General features: G+C 42.2%; 1 protein-coding gene across 2 annotated transcripts in view; it reads right to left on the bottom strand.

Moving 5' to 3' along the window:
• Nucleotides 1-2,403: 2,403 nt before the first annotated feature.
• tspan35 (tetraspanin 35) overlaps nucleotides 2,404-17,442 on the bottom strand; it is a 15,064-nt gene continuing 25 nt past the window's right edge. The window contains exons 1-9 of one of the 2 annotated variants that reach the window (XM_031295175.2): nucleotides 17,356-17,442; nucleotides 17,061-17,111; nucleotides 8,989-9,066; nucleotides 7,635-7,850; nucleotides 5,954-6,028; nucleotides 5,762-5,869; nucleotides 4,724-4,861; nucleotides 4,524-4,616; nucleotides 2,404-2,951 (exon numbers count right to left, since the gene is read on the bottom strand). The exon at nucleotides 17,356-17,442 is cut by the window's right edge and continues 25 nt beyond it. In XM_031295175.2, coding sequence (XP_031151035.1) covers nucleotides 2,889-2,951; nucleotides 4,524-4,616; nucleotides 4,724-4,861; nucleotides 5,762-5,869; nucleotides 5,954-6,028; nucleotides 7,635-7,850; nucleotides 8,989-9,066; nucleotides 17,061-17,111; nucleotides 17,356-17,382 — 849 coding nt within the window. In that variant the 5' untranslated portion in view covers nucleotides 17,383-17,442 and the 3' untranslated portion in view covers nucleotides 2,404-2,888. Of the gene's footprint in view, nucleotides 2,952-4,523; nucleotides 4,617-4,723; nucleotides 4,862-5,761; nucleotides 5,870-5,953; nucleotides 6,029-7,634; nucleotides 7,851-8,988; nucleotides 9,067-14,476; nucleotides 14,721-17,060; nucleotides 17,112-17,355 lie in introns of those variants that run through there. The other variant, XM_031295176.2, reaches the window with a different exon arrangement.

Below are 17,442 nucleotides of genomic sequence, written 5' to 3'. Positions count from 1 at the left end.
GCAAAAGTGTGTGAAATGCAATGTAGTATGCACGCCAGGTGGTTAGGTGGTTGTGTGAAGCACTGCCACACAACACCACCAAGTCAGCACGCCTACGTAGAACCTTCCTTCTACTTCTCTCCTCTCTCTCCCTCTCCTTCTACTTCTCTCCTCTAGTAGCACCAAACCAAAACATGTCGAAGCGAACAACAAAAGCTGACAATTTTGTCTGGACAGACGAGGAGATGGCACAACAGGGCGTGGACTGGGAGTCCTGCCAGTCTAAATATATCTAGACATATGGAGCGAAAGTCTTCAGCAGTATCCTGTACCTGGAGGGATGTCATATCCACACGAGAAAGACTATCTGTAAAAGTCAGATATCAAAGCTGAAAGCCATCCAGACCAAGTGTAGGCAGGCTGTGGATACGCAAAATAGGAGTGGCCATGGGCAAGTAATCACTCTATATTTTGATTCATGTAACGAGATATGGGGTGGGTCGCCAGCCACCACAACAATAGAGGCTGCAGACTTTTGCCTTTTTCCCCTTTAGACGGGAGCGTGACAGTGGAGCGTTTTTAGGGACCGTTCGGTATTTATGGAATGGACCACCGGAGGAAAATAGGGGAGGGTCATGTCTTTTTATATTTTGCTGAGGGGAGGGTCATCCAACATTTTTTAGTCTGGGTGGGGGGGTCACCCAACTTTTTTATTCATGAAAAGAGCAAAATTTCAAAGTGGCTTGTTTGGTGCATATTTATCCATGTAGCTCTCAGTCTCGGCCCCCTAGCAGATGGTCTGACCCATACGTGGAGATGGCTGGGGGGGCAGGAGGAGCACTGCCCCCCTGGTGGCTCAAACAGGTAATTACATTGTTTAAAAAATGAGTGGAATAATTACATCTGGCATGACCAGATATTAAATAAATATCTTAAATAACACAAAACAACTAAATGGTGGTAGGTAATACATCTGATTTCATATACTGCTTTAGTAAAAAAAAATATTACCTGGCTGACGATGGGAGCAGCAGGACGCAAAAAACGAAAATTACTGTTGCACTAGTCTGGACATGTTGCCGTGCCAACCTTGCAATAAAGGTTTCCTAAATGCCATGTATATAAATGTGATGTCAGCTTACTAATTGATTGTGGGTTTTGTGTAGATTTGGACTTTTATACGTTTATTCCACTTTGTTTAAACGGTGAAGTGGAGAGGCCTCGTTCACCTGTTTGGAGCTGGCTGGTGAATGTGACGCTCGTATCGGCCTTGCTGGATACACCGTGACTCTGTTTGTGGATCTACTGATCACTGTGGATTACTTTTTTTTGTGTCACTGGATTACAGCAAAATACGGATCTTTTTTCTCAACGTGTCTTAATGTTTTATGGTGTGACTGCGCTTGGTTTCTGCGTTTGGAGAGGCATCTCAACAGACTGGAGGTCCAACACTGATTGGTCACTGTTACATTTTAGTTGAATTTAAGCGTCTGTCTATTGTGTTCCAAAACAGCCGCGCCGCGATTGGATTTCATAAGGGCGAATTGTTAAATTGTTACAATGTAACTTAAAAACTTGAAAAATAAACATATGTGTTTTGGAATATAATGTTGAGCTTCGGCAGCTTTACCTATGTGCTAAAATATACAATGACGAAGCCTAGTGAGAAGTCCATAGCAACCAGTGTTGAATTGGTTATATCCCAGCGTCCTTTGCTGAATGGTCTCAATGTTTTGTTGTTTTATTTCATGTGAATACTAGTTTACTAGAGGAGTAACTTAGTATTTGAAGTAATGCAGTAATGCATGAAGTGTGCATTTAGTTTCCATGCTTATTGTGTTTCCACAACAATGTTAGTGAGTTAATCTACTGAAATGGCCACCACACCATAACAGAGGAGAGTGATGTGTAAGATGAGAATGCAGAGAATACTCCTGTACATCATGGCTGCAAAAATCAAATGATATCTGTACTTCTTTGTTAAGTGCAAACTTGCACGCAAGGGGAGGGTCATTCCTCTTTTTCAAATCGTTTTGGAGGGTCATAGGAAAATTATTACTGACGAGGGGAGGGTCACGTCTTTTTAGGTTAGAGGCCACAAAACTCCTCCGGTGACCCCTTAATTAAATAACGAACAGTCCCTTAAGATTTCCACTCTGGAAGGCGGTTTCACTTTTTTTTGTTCGTCGCCGTCTAAACAAAAGGCACATCTGATCAAATATTTAGTCGTTTTCACCCGCGAGCGTTCTCATGTAAACAGGGCCTAAATTTAACGGTAAAGACCGCTAAACTTAACTGTCACGTGACCGGCAGACGGTCACCCTAATTTAATAACGTATCATACGAATTGGTGTGCAAGTTTTCGTACGATATCACATAAACCCGTTCACAAGAATGCATTGAACTCAAAAACTCACCAAGGTCTAGAAATAGTTTGCACTTTATTTTAAAATTGATCACCATACAAGATACATACAAAGAAAGCATAATTTCTGTTGCTATTTTACAAGCTGCATCATGGCAAAAACATTGTCAATAGTGTAAATTTCTGTGTCTAAAATGCCAGCCTTTATTTCATTATCACGGTAAACAGAGTTACCGTGCGACTCCGTATTAACTGGCTGTGTTAAAATGATCTCTGCTGAAGTAGGCAGTGTGCAAAGGCTTCTTAAGAAATAGATCACGTACATTCATATACAGCATCTATTAGATAGATTTAAATGTGGTAAAAATAGACTTGTTATGTCGTTCAGTAATTCTGATTGCACAAGATCTGACATTAACTGTCTTTATTGATGAGGCATTTTTTGCAGGATAAAGGCTCAGCCCCTCACTCCTCTAGAGGGGGAACAGGAAGTAGAAAGACTCCAGTGATTACAGAGATCCCATTGGGCCGTCGCCATCTGCAGTTATTCCACTCCCATGGATTTGATTCTGCAGAAGAGGATCATGGAGACAACCATGGCGCATATCTGAGGAGAATATATACACATATATATATATATCAGTAAAACGCACAATTAAAAAGCAAAGTAAGATATACTATTAGATATATGTGTTTTCATAGCTAATCAAGTGTTGATTTTAATATGAATGTATTTGCAATATTTTATAATAGATATTATTTCACATTTATGCATGACACAATATATTTAGGGCTTTTCACACGGGGAGCAACCCTTAACCTGCGTAGTCGCACTGATGTGTCTCTGTGTGTGTGTGTGTGTGTGTGTGTGTATGTGTGTGTGTGTGTGTGTCTCTCTCTGTGTGTGTGTGTGTGTGTGTGTGTGTGTGTGTGTGTGTGTGTGTGTATGTGTGTGTGTGTGTGTGTGTCTCTCTCTGTGTGTGTGTGTGTGTGTGTGTGTGTGTGTGTGTCTGTGTGTGTGAATCTGTCTTCATTTCAGATCAACAAAGGTCAGTTTATAAGATTTTTATCAGATTTTGAGAGGCGCAGAGCAGGCCGCTCCTCATTTGCATAAAGTTGGCTTGATTAAACTTTATGCAAATGAGGAGCGGGCGACTCGACGCTGACAATGGAGACACACCTTCAGTCATTAGAGCTGCAAAGATGAATCCATTAGTTGTCAACTATTAAACGAATCGCCTTAAAAACTATTTTGATAATTGATTAGAGTCATTTTATATGAAAGAAAGTTCTCTGATTCCAGCTTCTTAAAGGACAAATCCAACGCAAAATGACCCTAGGGGTTAATAACACATGTGTACTGAGTCGACCGTTCTCTGGGATGTTTTCATGCTAATCTAATGGGACCAGTTCTACTGCAAACCGCTAATTAGCTTATAATGCTAGTGGTCAGGGCAGAGGGTAAAGTTAAAATTAATCTCTATTTCTACACCACTAACAAGGCTCAAAATATCACCACACTTCAATGGTAGCATCATGAGGGTCCCTACATGTTAACACAAGCAGTGAGAACTTTGTAAGTGTACAGACAGTTTATTAAAAAGATAGTTTATAAAGACAGTAGCGTTCACTATACAGGCAGGCGCCATTTTGGGAAAACAGTCTGACCAGTCGAACCACGAACGCCGTGCAGCCAGTAACCAGTAACATAGCTCAAACACGGCGTTGTTCAACTGGTCGTGACTGTTTTCTCAAGATGGCGGCCGCATGTATAGTGAACGGTACTGTCTTTCTAATCTATGTTTTTAATAAACTGTCATACACTTAAAAAGTTCTCAATGCATGGGTTTACATGTAGGGACACTCATGATGCTACCGTGGAAGTGTGGTGATATTTTGAGCCTTTTTAGTGGTATAAATAGTGATTTCTTTACTTTACCCTCTGCCCTGACGACTAGCGTTATAAGCTAATTAGTTTGCGGTAGAACTGGTCCCATTAGATTAGCATGAAAACATCCCAGAGAACGGTCGACTCTGACACGTCAGGTTCATTTTGCACCGGATTTGTCCTTTAAATGTGAATATTTTCTCTCTTAAGGTCCCAGGGTGGTCGGCCGGGAGGCGAGGGACTCTCTACAGGAGGCCCTGCACGTAAGGTGGGTGAGATATAAGGTCATACCTCCAGAACTGCAATTCCCAGCGCCACTGCCACAATAACCACCGTGTTATCATTAATCAGCTGCTTGATCTTTGGGAAGCACCCGGTGATTGTCTGAGGAAAACAAAGAGTGGAGGTCAAAGAGGTAGAATCACACGTTACTCATCCAGAAAGGTTTTCGATTATACACTTGAATGTTAGTTTTTTCCTCAGCTCCATACCGTGGTATTTCCAGCCCCTGTCGGAGTGCATGTGCTGTTCATGCCTGGACAGCACTGCGGAGGAAACCTGTTGTTGTTGTTCACATAATATGGAGAGCCCACAAAGTCGGAGGAGTTGTAGAATCCACAACATTTTAACTAATGTGGACACAAAGAGGGTTAGGTTACGTAAAGCATCAGTGAAATGGTGTGACAACCATCGCATTTCCTCACTACCTAGACAAATATTTGCACTAATGGTATATTGACTCTTTACTATATTCTGCATTTAGACAAACTGACTGTTCACATTCTCTGTTATTACTGACCCACATCACTAACTAGATTACATCTTGCACTGTATATTAACTTCACTACTTCTCAGCAATCATATAGACTATCTATTTATATATACTGCGTTATAACCACAATTTAATTTGCACTAACTGTATTCTGACTCTTCACTACATCTCAGCAGTGTTATAGAGTGTCTATTCATGTATATTATGTTATTACCTTTCCACTTTAGCATATCAATCAATGTACTTACTTACACCTCACTTTGCACTCTGTTTTCTTATACTATAAATGGACTGTAAATTGTACTAAACTGTATTTATAATAGCACTTTTCTAGTCTTAACGACAACTCAAAGGGCTTTAACATAGTACAGGAACCATTCACACACATTCACACACTGTGGCCGAGGCTGCCATACAAGCTGCCACCTGCTCATCAGATAAACACTCACACACATTTACACTCTCATGGAGCAGCATCGGGGGTAACTCAGGGTTCAGTGTCTTGCCCAAGGACACTTCGACACGGGACTGCAGGGCCAGGGATTGAACTCCCAACCTTCTGATTGGCAGGCGACCGCTCTACCACTGAGCCACAGCCGCCCCTATACTGAACAAGAAACTGTATGTTGTCTTGTACGCTTACACTTTATTCTTGGCCAGGTCTCCGTTGCAAATGAGAACCTGTTCTCAACGGCCTCCCTGGTTAAATAAAGGTTAAATAAAATAAAAATAAATTCCGTTCAGCAGAATGACATACCGAGTTCATTGTGGTATTCCAGAGTCCGGTGATGTCGGGATTCTGCCCGTAGTCCTTCCTGATGTTCTGAACTGCTGCTGTCCCAACCTTGTTGAGCAAGTCGTCAGCCTGAAAGCAAACACACAGCAGCTGTAGGATCCAAGAAGGCAGCATCTGTTGGGGTGATAATCTGGCGACTGTGTGTTATCTTACCAAAGGTCTGAATACCAAAATCACGATCGCTCCTGCAACCTCCGCTATAAAGACCACCAGGACTATGATGAAGAACTGGAACATTAAAAAGAATGTTAAACCTTTTATTTCACTGTATGAGTTCCTCATCATCAGCATTGTGTGCATGCAGCATTTGGCACGTTAATAAATAGAGTGAGAACTCAAGAAATTACAAGAAAAAAAATTCTAAATATCGCAAAAAGGTTTGTAACAGAAACTGTAACAAACGTGGAAACAGACTTAATGAATCATGACAGACATGAAACACGTAACTTAAAGGTGCACTATGAGTTCCTGCATGGTTTCAGCGTGATTTCATTCGTGTGTCAGCACCTTTACGGAAACATGGGGGGAGGGGCGAGCTTGCTCTGTTCTGTTTGGTGTTTACTTGGATCGTCAAGTGACGTCATGCAGGAACTCATAGAGCACCTTTAAAGGTCACTCAGGCTTTCACTGAAAATGAACACCACAAATATCGGCAGACGAAAACATCAAATGAATACATTAAAACGTAAATGCCATTTCCCCATCCTGTTTTCCATGAGGTCTGACTGGTGACTGGTGTCCTGTAGCGTATACGTGCTCTGCTGCACCACAAGCCTGCGTTTTCCCCAGATATGTAAATGACTTTGCTGCATGTATTTGGCAGGAAGGTTAGAGGCCCTTCCTAAAAGACAAACTTACGTTTTTCAATACAAAGAAATGCAATTTCACATCATTTTGGACCGTTATTATCACCATATCTGTGTCTTAAACTCAACCGGAGACATTAGGGTTGCGGGGTTGTGTTTCAGTCTCACTGACACCAACGTTTCTCCTCCTGATTGGGTCACGAAGTCTCGTTCTCTGAGACTTAAAGCTACTAACGTTAACGTGGTAACTACCAGCAGTGGGAGGAGTCTCCTGTTTATCAGTCCCTCCAGAAAAACGTGATTATGTGATCTCATAATTCAATGCATAATCAGCCAAAGTCCACATATTTATTTCGGGGGCCGCATTTTTTCAAATACGCCGCACTTTCGCCTCATAAATTGCCGATTTCCGCGAAAAATATGCGGGGCTTGCATGATTTCATAATCCCCGCATTTTCCTTGCAAAAAAGTCAGACATATCTTAGCAGAAAGTTGAAAAATGTTGTGTTTACTTCACACAAGAGCAGCCATTTTCCCCTGTTGCCATGGGAACGTTATGAAGTAACGTAATTACGCGACGTGAACATCATCGAAAAGCTGCAAACCCCGCGATGAAGCCACGATGAAACCGCAGTTTTAAAAAGTTCCCGCAATTTCATCGCATAAAGTTGCATAAATATCCCGCATATTCCATCACATTTTTTAAGAAAACGTGACGCATAATCAAGGATTTTAGCCCAAAACAATCACAAAAAACTCCAGTATGTCCAGTATACCAGAATGATGATGAGATATGAGGTTTGGGTGTGTTAGTTGAAACAGAGATTAGTTCTTCTAATGGAGATAAAAACACTTGGTGCACTGAGATCACTTTGGGCTCAAAACTCAAACACTTAAAACCAAAACGTAGCGGAGCAGATGTAGCCTAAGCCTTATAAAAGTAGGGGAAACCCTGCAATCTTCATGCTAAGCTAACCGGCCACTGGCAGTAGCTTCATATTTAGAGTACAGGTCACAGAACGACCTACCAGCATCAGCATACACTTGCTCTCTCTGACGGCTCCACAGCAGCCCAGGAAGCCGATGACGAGCAGCAGAGCTCCTATTGCGATTAGCAGGTAGCCCACGTTGAGCACCTGGCTCAGCTCCGTCGGTGCGTTTTCCATATTCCCGAGGAAGCTGAGGATGGAGCTACTGTCCACCTTCACCCAGATCCCGACGCCCAGGATGGCAGCGCCCGCCAACTGAGGGGAAGAGACAGGAAGAGAGGAAAAATGGAAGAAAGATCACAAGGATTAAAGGACAGAACATTGTACATTTTGTACATTTTTATACTTATACTTACTTACACTCATACAGTGTCTCAACATGCCGCATTGATTCATTTCTGTGTCCAACATTTTTCTCTGTACTTTGCATCTTTTACACTGAAACCTACATTACTTGTGGAAGTAAAATGTAAACGTGGCAATGCTTTCTACATACATTTACCTGATGAAGGTCTGAGACCGAAACGTTTTATATTTTCTGAATAAATTATTTCCCGTGTAATGGTCAGTGTGCGGGACTTTCTCTAAGCTTCTGATCTGATCATATCCTACACACTGCCCGACAAAAGAGGTGTGCAAAAAAAGCTTTCCTACGTTCTACATACTTTAAAATCCTTTTGTGAAGCATTTCTAATGCAACATGACATCATGACTTCACGTAAACATACACGCCAACTTTCTAAAGCCACGTGGCGTGTTATTGCGAGGCTACGTCACACACGGGTTGGGTTTAGGAAAAGAACAAATGTGCAAAGGAATTGGACACGCGGGACCTGATCCCCGGTCTCCTGGTGAAAGTCCTGTGTTAGACCCGTCCTCCCCCCCAACCAACGTCCCTACAGATTTTCTCCTTTCATACTACTCTCTACGGCGTCAATTCACACACAATCACAAGGTAATGTAAGTCAATGGAGGCCAAACGGCGCTGATGAACACGCTAAAAAGAGAGTATGCATTTTATTTGCACTACACTGCTCTACCTCACCTGTTAAAATACTTTAAATACTTTTTATTTATCCTATTTTATTTCGTCATGTAACTACTCAAGTGCCTTGACTGTGATTCTGATTGTTGATAGTTGATTGTTAATTTTTATATCATGTTAAATTGTTGATTGTTTATTCTATGTCTTTTCTATTTATAGAAAAATTATATTTTAGTTTATTGCATTTTGCACCGTGGGTCTGAGAGGACCGTATGTCATGCATGTATAGCACATCTGACAATAAAGCTGACTTGACTTGACAACACGCCAATAATGGCATACGAGTTGGCGTGTCATACATACACCACATCATGACATCAGTCTGTCTAATCAAACATTCAAACTTACGAAGATGACACCATTGAAGACGAACATCATGACTTTGAGGAATCCAAAGCATCCCATCTTTGCTGCCGGCTGTTCTACCTGTACAGAAAAATCAGAAAACAAGACACGGTCAGCCGGTACCGTCCGGCATTCTGCTGTCACGGTCAGCCGGTACCGTCCGGCATTCTGTTGTCACGTTCAACCGGTACCGTCCGGCATTCTGTTGTCACGGTCAACCGGTACCGTCCGGCATTCTGTTGTCACGGTCAACCGGTACCGTCCGGCATTCTGTTGTCACGGTCAACCGGTACCGTCCGGCATTCTGTTGTCACGGTCAACCGGTACCGTCCGGCATTCTGTTGTCACGGTCAACCGGTACCGTCCGGCATTCTGTTGTCACGGTCAGCCGGTACCGTCCGGCATTCTGTTGTCACGGTCAGCCGTTGCCGTCCGGCATTCTGCTGTCACGGTCAGCCGTTGCCGTCCGGCATTCTGCTGTCACGGTCAGCCGTTACCGTCCGGCATTCTGCTGTCACGGTCAGCCGTTACCGTCCGGCATTCTGCTGTCACGGTCAACCGTTACCGTCCGGCATTCTGCTGTCACGGTCAGCCGTTACCGTCCGGCATTCTGTTGTCACGGTCAGCCGGTACCGTCCGGCATTCTGCTGTCAGCTGACATGTTTCTCATGAAAGATTTCATACGAAAATCTACAGATTTAACCATCTTTACTTTTATATATACGTACAAACATCACGGCCATTTGTGTGCACAGTATTAGTCTTCTTGATGACTTGTTGTGCCAATAAGGCAGAGGTGGAACTAAGTACATTTACTCCAGTACTGTACTTCAGTACACATGTTGAAGTACTTGTACTTTACTTGAGTCTTTTCTTTTCATGCCACTTTCTACTTCTACTCCGCTACATTCATCTGTTACAGCTTCTGTGTGTGTGTGTGTGTGTGTGTGTGTGTGTGTGTGTGTGTGTGTGTGTGTGTGTGTGTGTGTGTGTGTGTGTGTGTGTGTGTGTGTGTGTGTGTGTGTATGTTTTAATACTTTAACTACATTCTCCTGATGATACTTACACACTTTTACTGAAGGAACATGTTCTCTGCAGGACTGTAACTTACAGAGTATTTCTACAGTGTGGTATTAGTACTTTTACTGAAGTAAAGGGAATACTTCTTCCAGCGCTGCATTAAGGTGACAAATTAACTGTGGGATTGTGCTGTTTCCTGTGTGAGGGTGGAGGGGAAAACACCTGCCACCTTCCCAACCCCTCACCTTTTATCCTTTGTATGCTTAATAACTTATCTTTCTCAAACACTCGGAGAGCCCAGAGCTTTTTATTTACACTCTAAGCACGTTACGTGTACACATATATATCACCTCACAGGGAACTTGGTTGAGGACTTTGTCAAGTTTAGAATTAATGAGAGTGACGATTGAGGAAGTATGCTGACTGTATTCTCTTGGAAAGCCGCTCACTGATCCGGCACTATGCAAATTAAGAAAGTTACTAAACTCAGTTACACATGAACACAACAGACATGGAAACGTTTCCTCTCTCTCCAACTTCCCACTTTTGCATTTATAATCAAGATCAGTGTCAGCAGAGTTTCCTCTTCACACATCGGCAACGCAGCGCTGCAACTAAAGACACAACAAAGCTTTGATTTTGTTGTTGTTGTAATACTTAAAAGTCATAAACTCATTACGAAATGATCGAAGTAATACAGACACAAAGGGAGTATATTAAAGCACCAACGACTCTATGGTGTATATTTGCATAGAAAATGTTGTGGCCAGCCAGCCGATCCATCACACCCATTACTCATTAGACGTTAAGGTGCTACTTCAGCCCATTACCTACCTCTATGTCCAACAAGTCCTCCAAACCATACCATGACTTGGCTCATTTACTGTTACCCTCTAATACAGGGGGGTCAAACATATGGCCTGCAGGCCCCCCAAAGGGTCCTATCCGGCCACAGGATGACTTTGCAAAGTGTGAAAATTGCAGAGAGGTTATAAATTCCAATATTTTCAATACAACACACTGTGATTCCTATTTGTCCTCAGGTCAGTCCTTCCAGAAGAATGTGGAGTTTTTTTGTGATTGTTTTGAGCTAAAATCCTTGATTATGCGTCACGTTTTCTTAAAAAATGTGATGGAATATGCGGGATATTTATGCAATTTTATGTGATGAAATTGCGGGAACTTGCAAAAACTGTGGTTTCATCGTGGCTTCATCGCGGGGTTTGCAGCTTTTCGATGATGTTCACGTCGCGTAATTACATCACTTCATAACGTTCCCATGGCAACAGGGGGAAACGGCTGCTCTTGTGTGAAGTAAACGCAACATTTTTCATCTTTCTGTTAAGATATGTGGGACTTTTTTGCAACGAAAATGCGGGGATTATGAAATCATGCAAGCCCCGCATATTTTGCGCGGAAATCGACAATTTATGCGGCGAAAGTGCGGCGTATTTAAAAAAATGCACCCCCGCATAAATATGCAGACTTTGGCTGATTATGCGTTGAATTATGAGATCACATAATCACGTTTTTCTGGAGGGACTGGTAAGTAGCAGGCCGTATGCTGGAAACGCTATTTTGAATTTCCGTGCACTGTCAAGCGTACCTTCAAGGTGGAAGATGACTTTGTAAAAAAGTGTCGGGTCACAGTTGTGTTTTACACTTCCCCGACTGCAAGAAGCATGAAATAGTTTTATACCTGGTTGCTCTACTTCCTTCACATAGCCACTACAAACGGTATATGGGTCGTAATTGCTGCTTGAACAAATGACCTATGGGAGCGTTTCAGTCTCCTACGTCTTTCTGTTGACACATGAATGCACAACACATTCCCTTCACTGTGGTTTACAAGTGTGTGATATATGATCCTGACTCATCTCACACACACACACACACACACACACACACACACACACACACACACAGAAACACACACACACACACACACACACACACACACACGCACACACACGTGCACACACACACACACACACAGAAACAGACACACACACACACACACACACACACGCACACACACACAGAAACAGACACACACACACACACAGAAACACACACACACGCACACACACGTGCACACACACACACACACAGAAACAGACACACACACACACACACACACACACACGCACACACACGCGCACACACACACAAACACACCAAAACCAATCACATCTGGAAGTGACAATCTTGAAGCGACTCCAGAACAGTAGGTTGTAAAAGGGAGTGGGAGGAGACATGTGTGTGTGTGTGTGTGTGTGTGTGTGTGTGTGTGTGTGTGTGTGTGTGTGTGTGTGTGTGTGTCTGTTTCTGTGTGTGTGTGTGTGTGTGCACGTGTGTGTGCGTGTGTGTGTGCATGTGTGTGTGGACCTCCCAGAAGGAAACAGTGCCCTTTGTTTTGGTGTGACAAAACAAATTGTTATCCCAATCAACAATGACTGAGCACAACCCTTTTGTGTGTAGCAACCGGCTGCTTATCTGAGAAATGGGATATCCCTATTGGCCTCTTCTCACTATTATTTAAGCACTACCTGTTCTACTGAAACGTTATGCAGTTCTGTAAATATATTCTCTGACAAGCCTCTTAAATAAAGCCTGAACAGGAAGTGTCTTGTCATTTCTTTTAGCCTGCCTCCGCTGTTACAGTAAAGCTGGTCATTATCAAGTTAATCATACATGCGGGGGCCAGGATGCACTCAGAAACACAACGAGCGGTTGCCTTGACTCCCCAAACTCCCCTCTATCACCTCTGAGCTTTCCCCACTTCCTCATGGTCAGCGCTTTCGCACTCTGACACCGACGAGTCGGCCCAGTGATGTATTAACAAGCGAGAGTCACATGCAAATCTCAAAAAGTCCCAGCAATGGCTGAAACAGGATCAAGTACACACTCCAACTAGGAGCTGCAACCAATGATTTTCCAACATGACATCGTGACTTCGCGTAAACATACACACCAACTTTCCTAAAGCCAAGTGGCGTGTTATCTGGACGCATTTTGGGCTATCAGTGTGTATGTCTACGCTGTATACAGCGGACGGCAGTCTGCAACGTCACAGCGTGAACATACACGCCACTTTCTAAAGCCACGTGGCGTGTTATTGTATGTCTACGATATATGTGTCTGATCTCAATTAGTGAAATATGTATAACGCGCCAATTCGTATGCTATTTTTGCAAGTTCAATCAATCAATCAAATGTATTTCTAAAGCACTTTAAAAAGCAACCGACGTTGCACAAAGTGCTGTACAGGACAACGTAGAAATCATTGAAAACATTAACAGTAAAAATGTCAGCCTCCGCTGGGAAAGGCCACAGAAAGAAGGTGGGTTTTAAGAGGAGATTTAATATTAGACGGTGAAGAAGCCTGTCTAATAGGCAGAGGTAGCTCAATCCATATTTTTGGAGCTGCCACAACAACGGCACGATCCCCTTTAAGTTTCCACTTTGTTTTAGGGACACTCAGGCGCAGTAGTTCAGCTGACCTGAGGGAGCGGGTTTAGTTATCAAGACGCATAGATTTTGGATGGTTGGGTTTAGGAAACATGTCACGTGGGACCTGGTCCCCGGTCTCCTGGTGAAAGTCCTGTGTTAGACCCATCCTCCCCCCCGACCAACCTCCCTACAGATTTTCTCCTTTTCATACTACTCTCTACGGCGTCAATTCACACACAATCACAAGGTAATGTAAGTCAATGAAGGCCAAACAGTGTTGATAAACACACTACAAAGCGAGTATGTGTCTTGATAACACGCCAATAATGGCATACCAATTGGCGTGTCATACATACACCACTTCATGACATCAGTCTGTGGTTTTCGATTAACTATTTTCATTGTTGATTATTTTCTCGATTAATTGATGAGTAGTTCTGTCTCTAAAATGTGGATCAGTGTTTTTCCCAAACAGCCCAAGATGACGTCCTCAAATGTCTTGTTTTGTCCACAACTCAAAGATATTCAGTTTCCTGTCCCAGAGGAGAGAAGAGACTAGAACAATATTCACATTTAAGGAGCTAGAAAATCAGAGAATTTCTACTGTTTTTTCATAAAAACTTCACAAATCGATTATGGAAATACTAGCCGATTAATTTAAAAGCTGACAACCAATCAATTAATCTTTGCAGCTCTACTTCCAACACACGTTAACAACGACATACAGTATGTCGCGCTCTACAGCACTGTTGTGCGTTAATCGTCAGGAGATACATCGTCCGTACTTATTGGTCTTAGATCAACAAAACCTCTCGTCTCTGAGTGAGACGCAAATCTTAAAGGACGCCATTGGAGTGGAAGTAATTGCAGGCAGGTCTCAGGAGACAAAGGGTCATTGTTGTGTGGATTCCTCCCTATGTTGGTACGGCAGCACTTGGGGAAAAAGAGCCAAAACACTCACATTACGAAGCCTCAACTTTAAATCCCAACCAGTATGTTCAAGTGGAGTTTGGCTTACCTTTCACGGGAGTTATCTGAGGACGGATCTTTGGCTGGCTCACTGTTTAGAGTATCTACCTTCGCTCTGTTGATGGAGGCTCCTAATACGCTTCGGTCCTCTGAAAATGACCCACAATACACTCTCTGTCTCCCACTTCCTGTGGCTGTGTGGCTGCGTTGAGATATGATACAGCCTCCCAGGGACTTTTTCTCAGCTTTCTGATTTTATTTTGAGGCTGCCGGCTGGTTATAAGGACGGGGAGAGGAGGGAGGAGGGAGCAGGTAGGTGCGACTAGAGCAGCGGAGTCATAACACATATCGCCATGGAGTTTGAGACTCATCCCCCGAGAGAGGGAGGAGAAAGGAGAGAGAGAGGGAAGAGAGAGAGAGAGAGACAGAGAGAGAGAGAGACAGAGAGGGAGAAGAGATAGAGGGAGGAGAAAGGAGAGAGAGAGAGGAGAAAGGAGAGAGAGAGATAGAGATAGAGAGAGAGAGAGACAGAGAGAGAGAGACAGACAGACAGAGGGAGGAGAAAGGAGAAAGGAGAGAGAGAGAGATCACCTGTGTGCAGTCACACCAGCCTGTTATCACAGACAGACAGAGGGAGGAGAAAGGAGAGAGAGAGAGAGGAGAAAGGAGAGAGAGAGAGAGAGAGAGAGAGAGAGAGAGAGAGAGAGAGAGAGAGAGTGAGAGAGAGAGACAGACAGAGGGAGGAGAGATAGAGGGAGGAGAAAGGAGAGAGAGAGAGATCACCTGTGTGCAGTCACACCTTCCTGTTATCACACCTGCTGGCTGTTTCCAGGTGTTAATCTGAGCACAGTTTGTAAATATGATAAATAATGTGACCATTAATGACCAGGACCTTTTTAATTAGTAACTCAAAGCTTTCTGTCTGTATCTGTTTAATGGGTTTCAACTGGTTTCTATTTAAAGCCTATATTTTATATTTTCACCACATCTATGTATATGTGAACATTATATTATTATATTATTCTCACTACTAGTATAATGTCACTGCTACCACATGGCACATTTCTGTACATGTTGGTCATACATTGTCCATATTTATTCTGCTCTTATAACACTGCACTATATTTCTTGTCCTGCCTATACTTGTATATCACATTGCACTTTTCTGATTTTTTTTTTGTACTTCTGGTTGGACCCAAATTGCATTTCGTTGTCTTTGTACTTATACTCTGCACAATGACAATAAAGTTGAATCTAATCTAATCTAAAATCTAAAAAACATTTATGTCTGTTTATGCTTACATATGTTTTTTTGTCTTTTAAAGTGCCATACATGGGTATCCTGTGACATCACACACACACACAAACACACACACACACACACACACACACACACACACACACACACACACACACACATTAACTTTTCGAGGCACTTGTCCTTTGGACAAGTACATTTACGTTTCACTTGTCCAGGTAAAGATTTATCATTTTATAATTATTATTTTTTTGTGTGTTTTGCTAATGCAGAATTCGAACAAACCGTTGAAGGCATCCAAACACTATCAACATTAATACAATTCAGTAGAAACTAAGGTGTCCCGTATCGGTAACATAGACGTAATGAGTGGCACATAACGTCAAGTAACATGGCATTTTATTTAGTTTGAGTTCTAACTTGTCCAGTGGGGCAAGTCCATTTCTCTTCCACTTGCCCTACAAAAAATCCACCTGTCCCGGACAAGCCTTATATATATATATATATATATATATATATATATAAATGAAATTAACATAAACACTTGAAAGCTGCCGACAAATCTCAAACATTTAGCAAATTAATGACAAAAGTTGTCTCCACACATTATTTATTAGTATTATAGTTGTTATTATTATAGGAAACTAAAACTTAAATAAGCAGGCGGTGAAAATCATTTTAGTAACTGAAACTAAATAAAAAACTCAAACCGAAGAATAAGACCGAAAGAACTGAAAGAACAACTTAAATGAAAAACTAACTTTGAAGAAAAACTATTCTGAAACTACAGGATATTACCAGGTTAAAAAATAATAAAAATAATATTAAAATCAATCAGTTCAGTTTTTTTTTGTTTGTTTTTTTAACTAAATAAAAGAATAAATTACAAATGTTAACAACAAAGTAGCATTAACTGGTGTGTGTGAGAAATTTTAAATATTTTTTAAGACCATTCATTTATATTTTAATCCGTTTTACAACCAAAATCTAAAGTTATTTTGAACAAAAACTCCGTTTCCCTGGTTAGACCTGAGGGTTTGACTATTACCTGGAACAGCCATTCCCATCCCATAAGGGTCTTATGCAATGCAAACGTTGATCACTGCTCCAGCCAATAGGACGGTCCTTAGATACGACGCCTAGCAACGGGAGACTCGGCTCAGACAGCTAATGCTACGAGCAAGAAAGCTAACGCTATGCTAACGCTATGCTAACGCTATGCTAGCAAGATTCAACGTCAATAACATTGTGTAGGTTTGACAATTAGTGAATATAATTTGACAGTATGCTTAACAACAAGACAAACTAGCTATCCAACCGTATAACATGGTCCCCAAAATCAAAAATCCAGCCATTTAAGTACGTAGTTACTTACCTCATTCTGCGGGGGTTGTGGCAAGTTTTGCATCCCTGCCGATAATGGCATCTACAAGGAAAAACCACAGGAAAAACGAATTATTTTCAAATCAAAGTACTTGTTATCAACAATATAATCAGTTTGAGCTTCATCAATTGTGATAAATAATCTGAAGTCGATCATTTTTTAATAGTTAAGTGTGATCTGTGAGGTGGATGGAAGTGCCACTTTTCAGCGGGCACGCAAAACTCGGCGCTACACCTGTTGCAGCCTGAAGTAGCGAGCTGACGCTGAACAGCTCCGAGTAACTTACTTCTGCATGGCCGGGTGTTGGCTCCATCTTGTGGGGTGAAGAGGCCGAGGCGCTGAAGGACTCCACTCACTGCTCAGATCGTCCCCT

Source organism: Sander lucioperca, chromosome 21, assembly GCF_008315115.2.
Source record: "Sander lucioperca isolate FBNREF2018 chromosome 21, SLUC_FBN_1.2, whole genome shotgun sequence".
Lineage (NCBI taxonomy): Eukaryota > Metazoa > Chordata > Actinopteri > Perciformes > Percidae > Sander > Sander lucioperca.
Note: the sequence above shows the minus strand (reverse complement) of the source record. Positions and strands in the feature narration are given on the sequence as shown.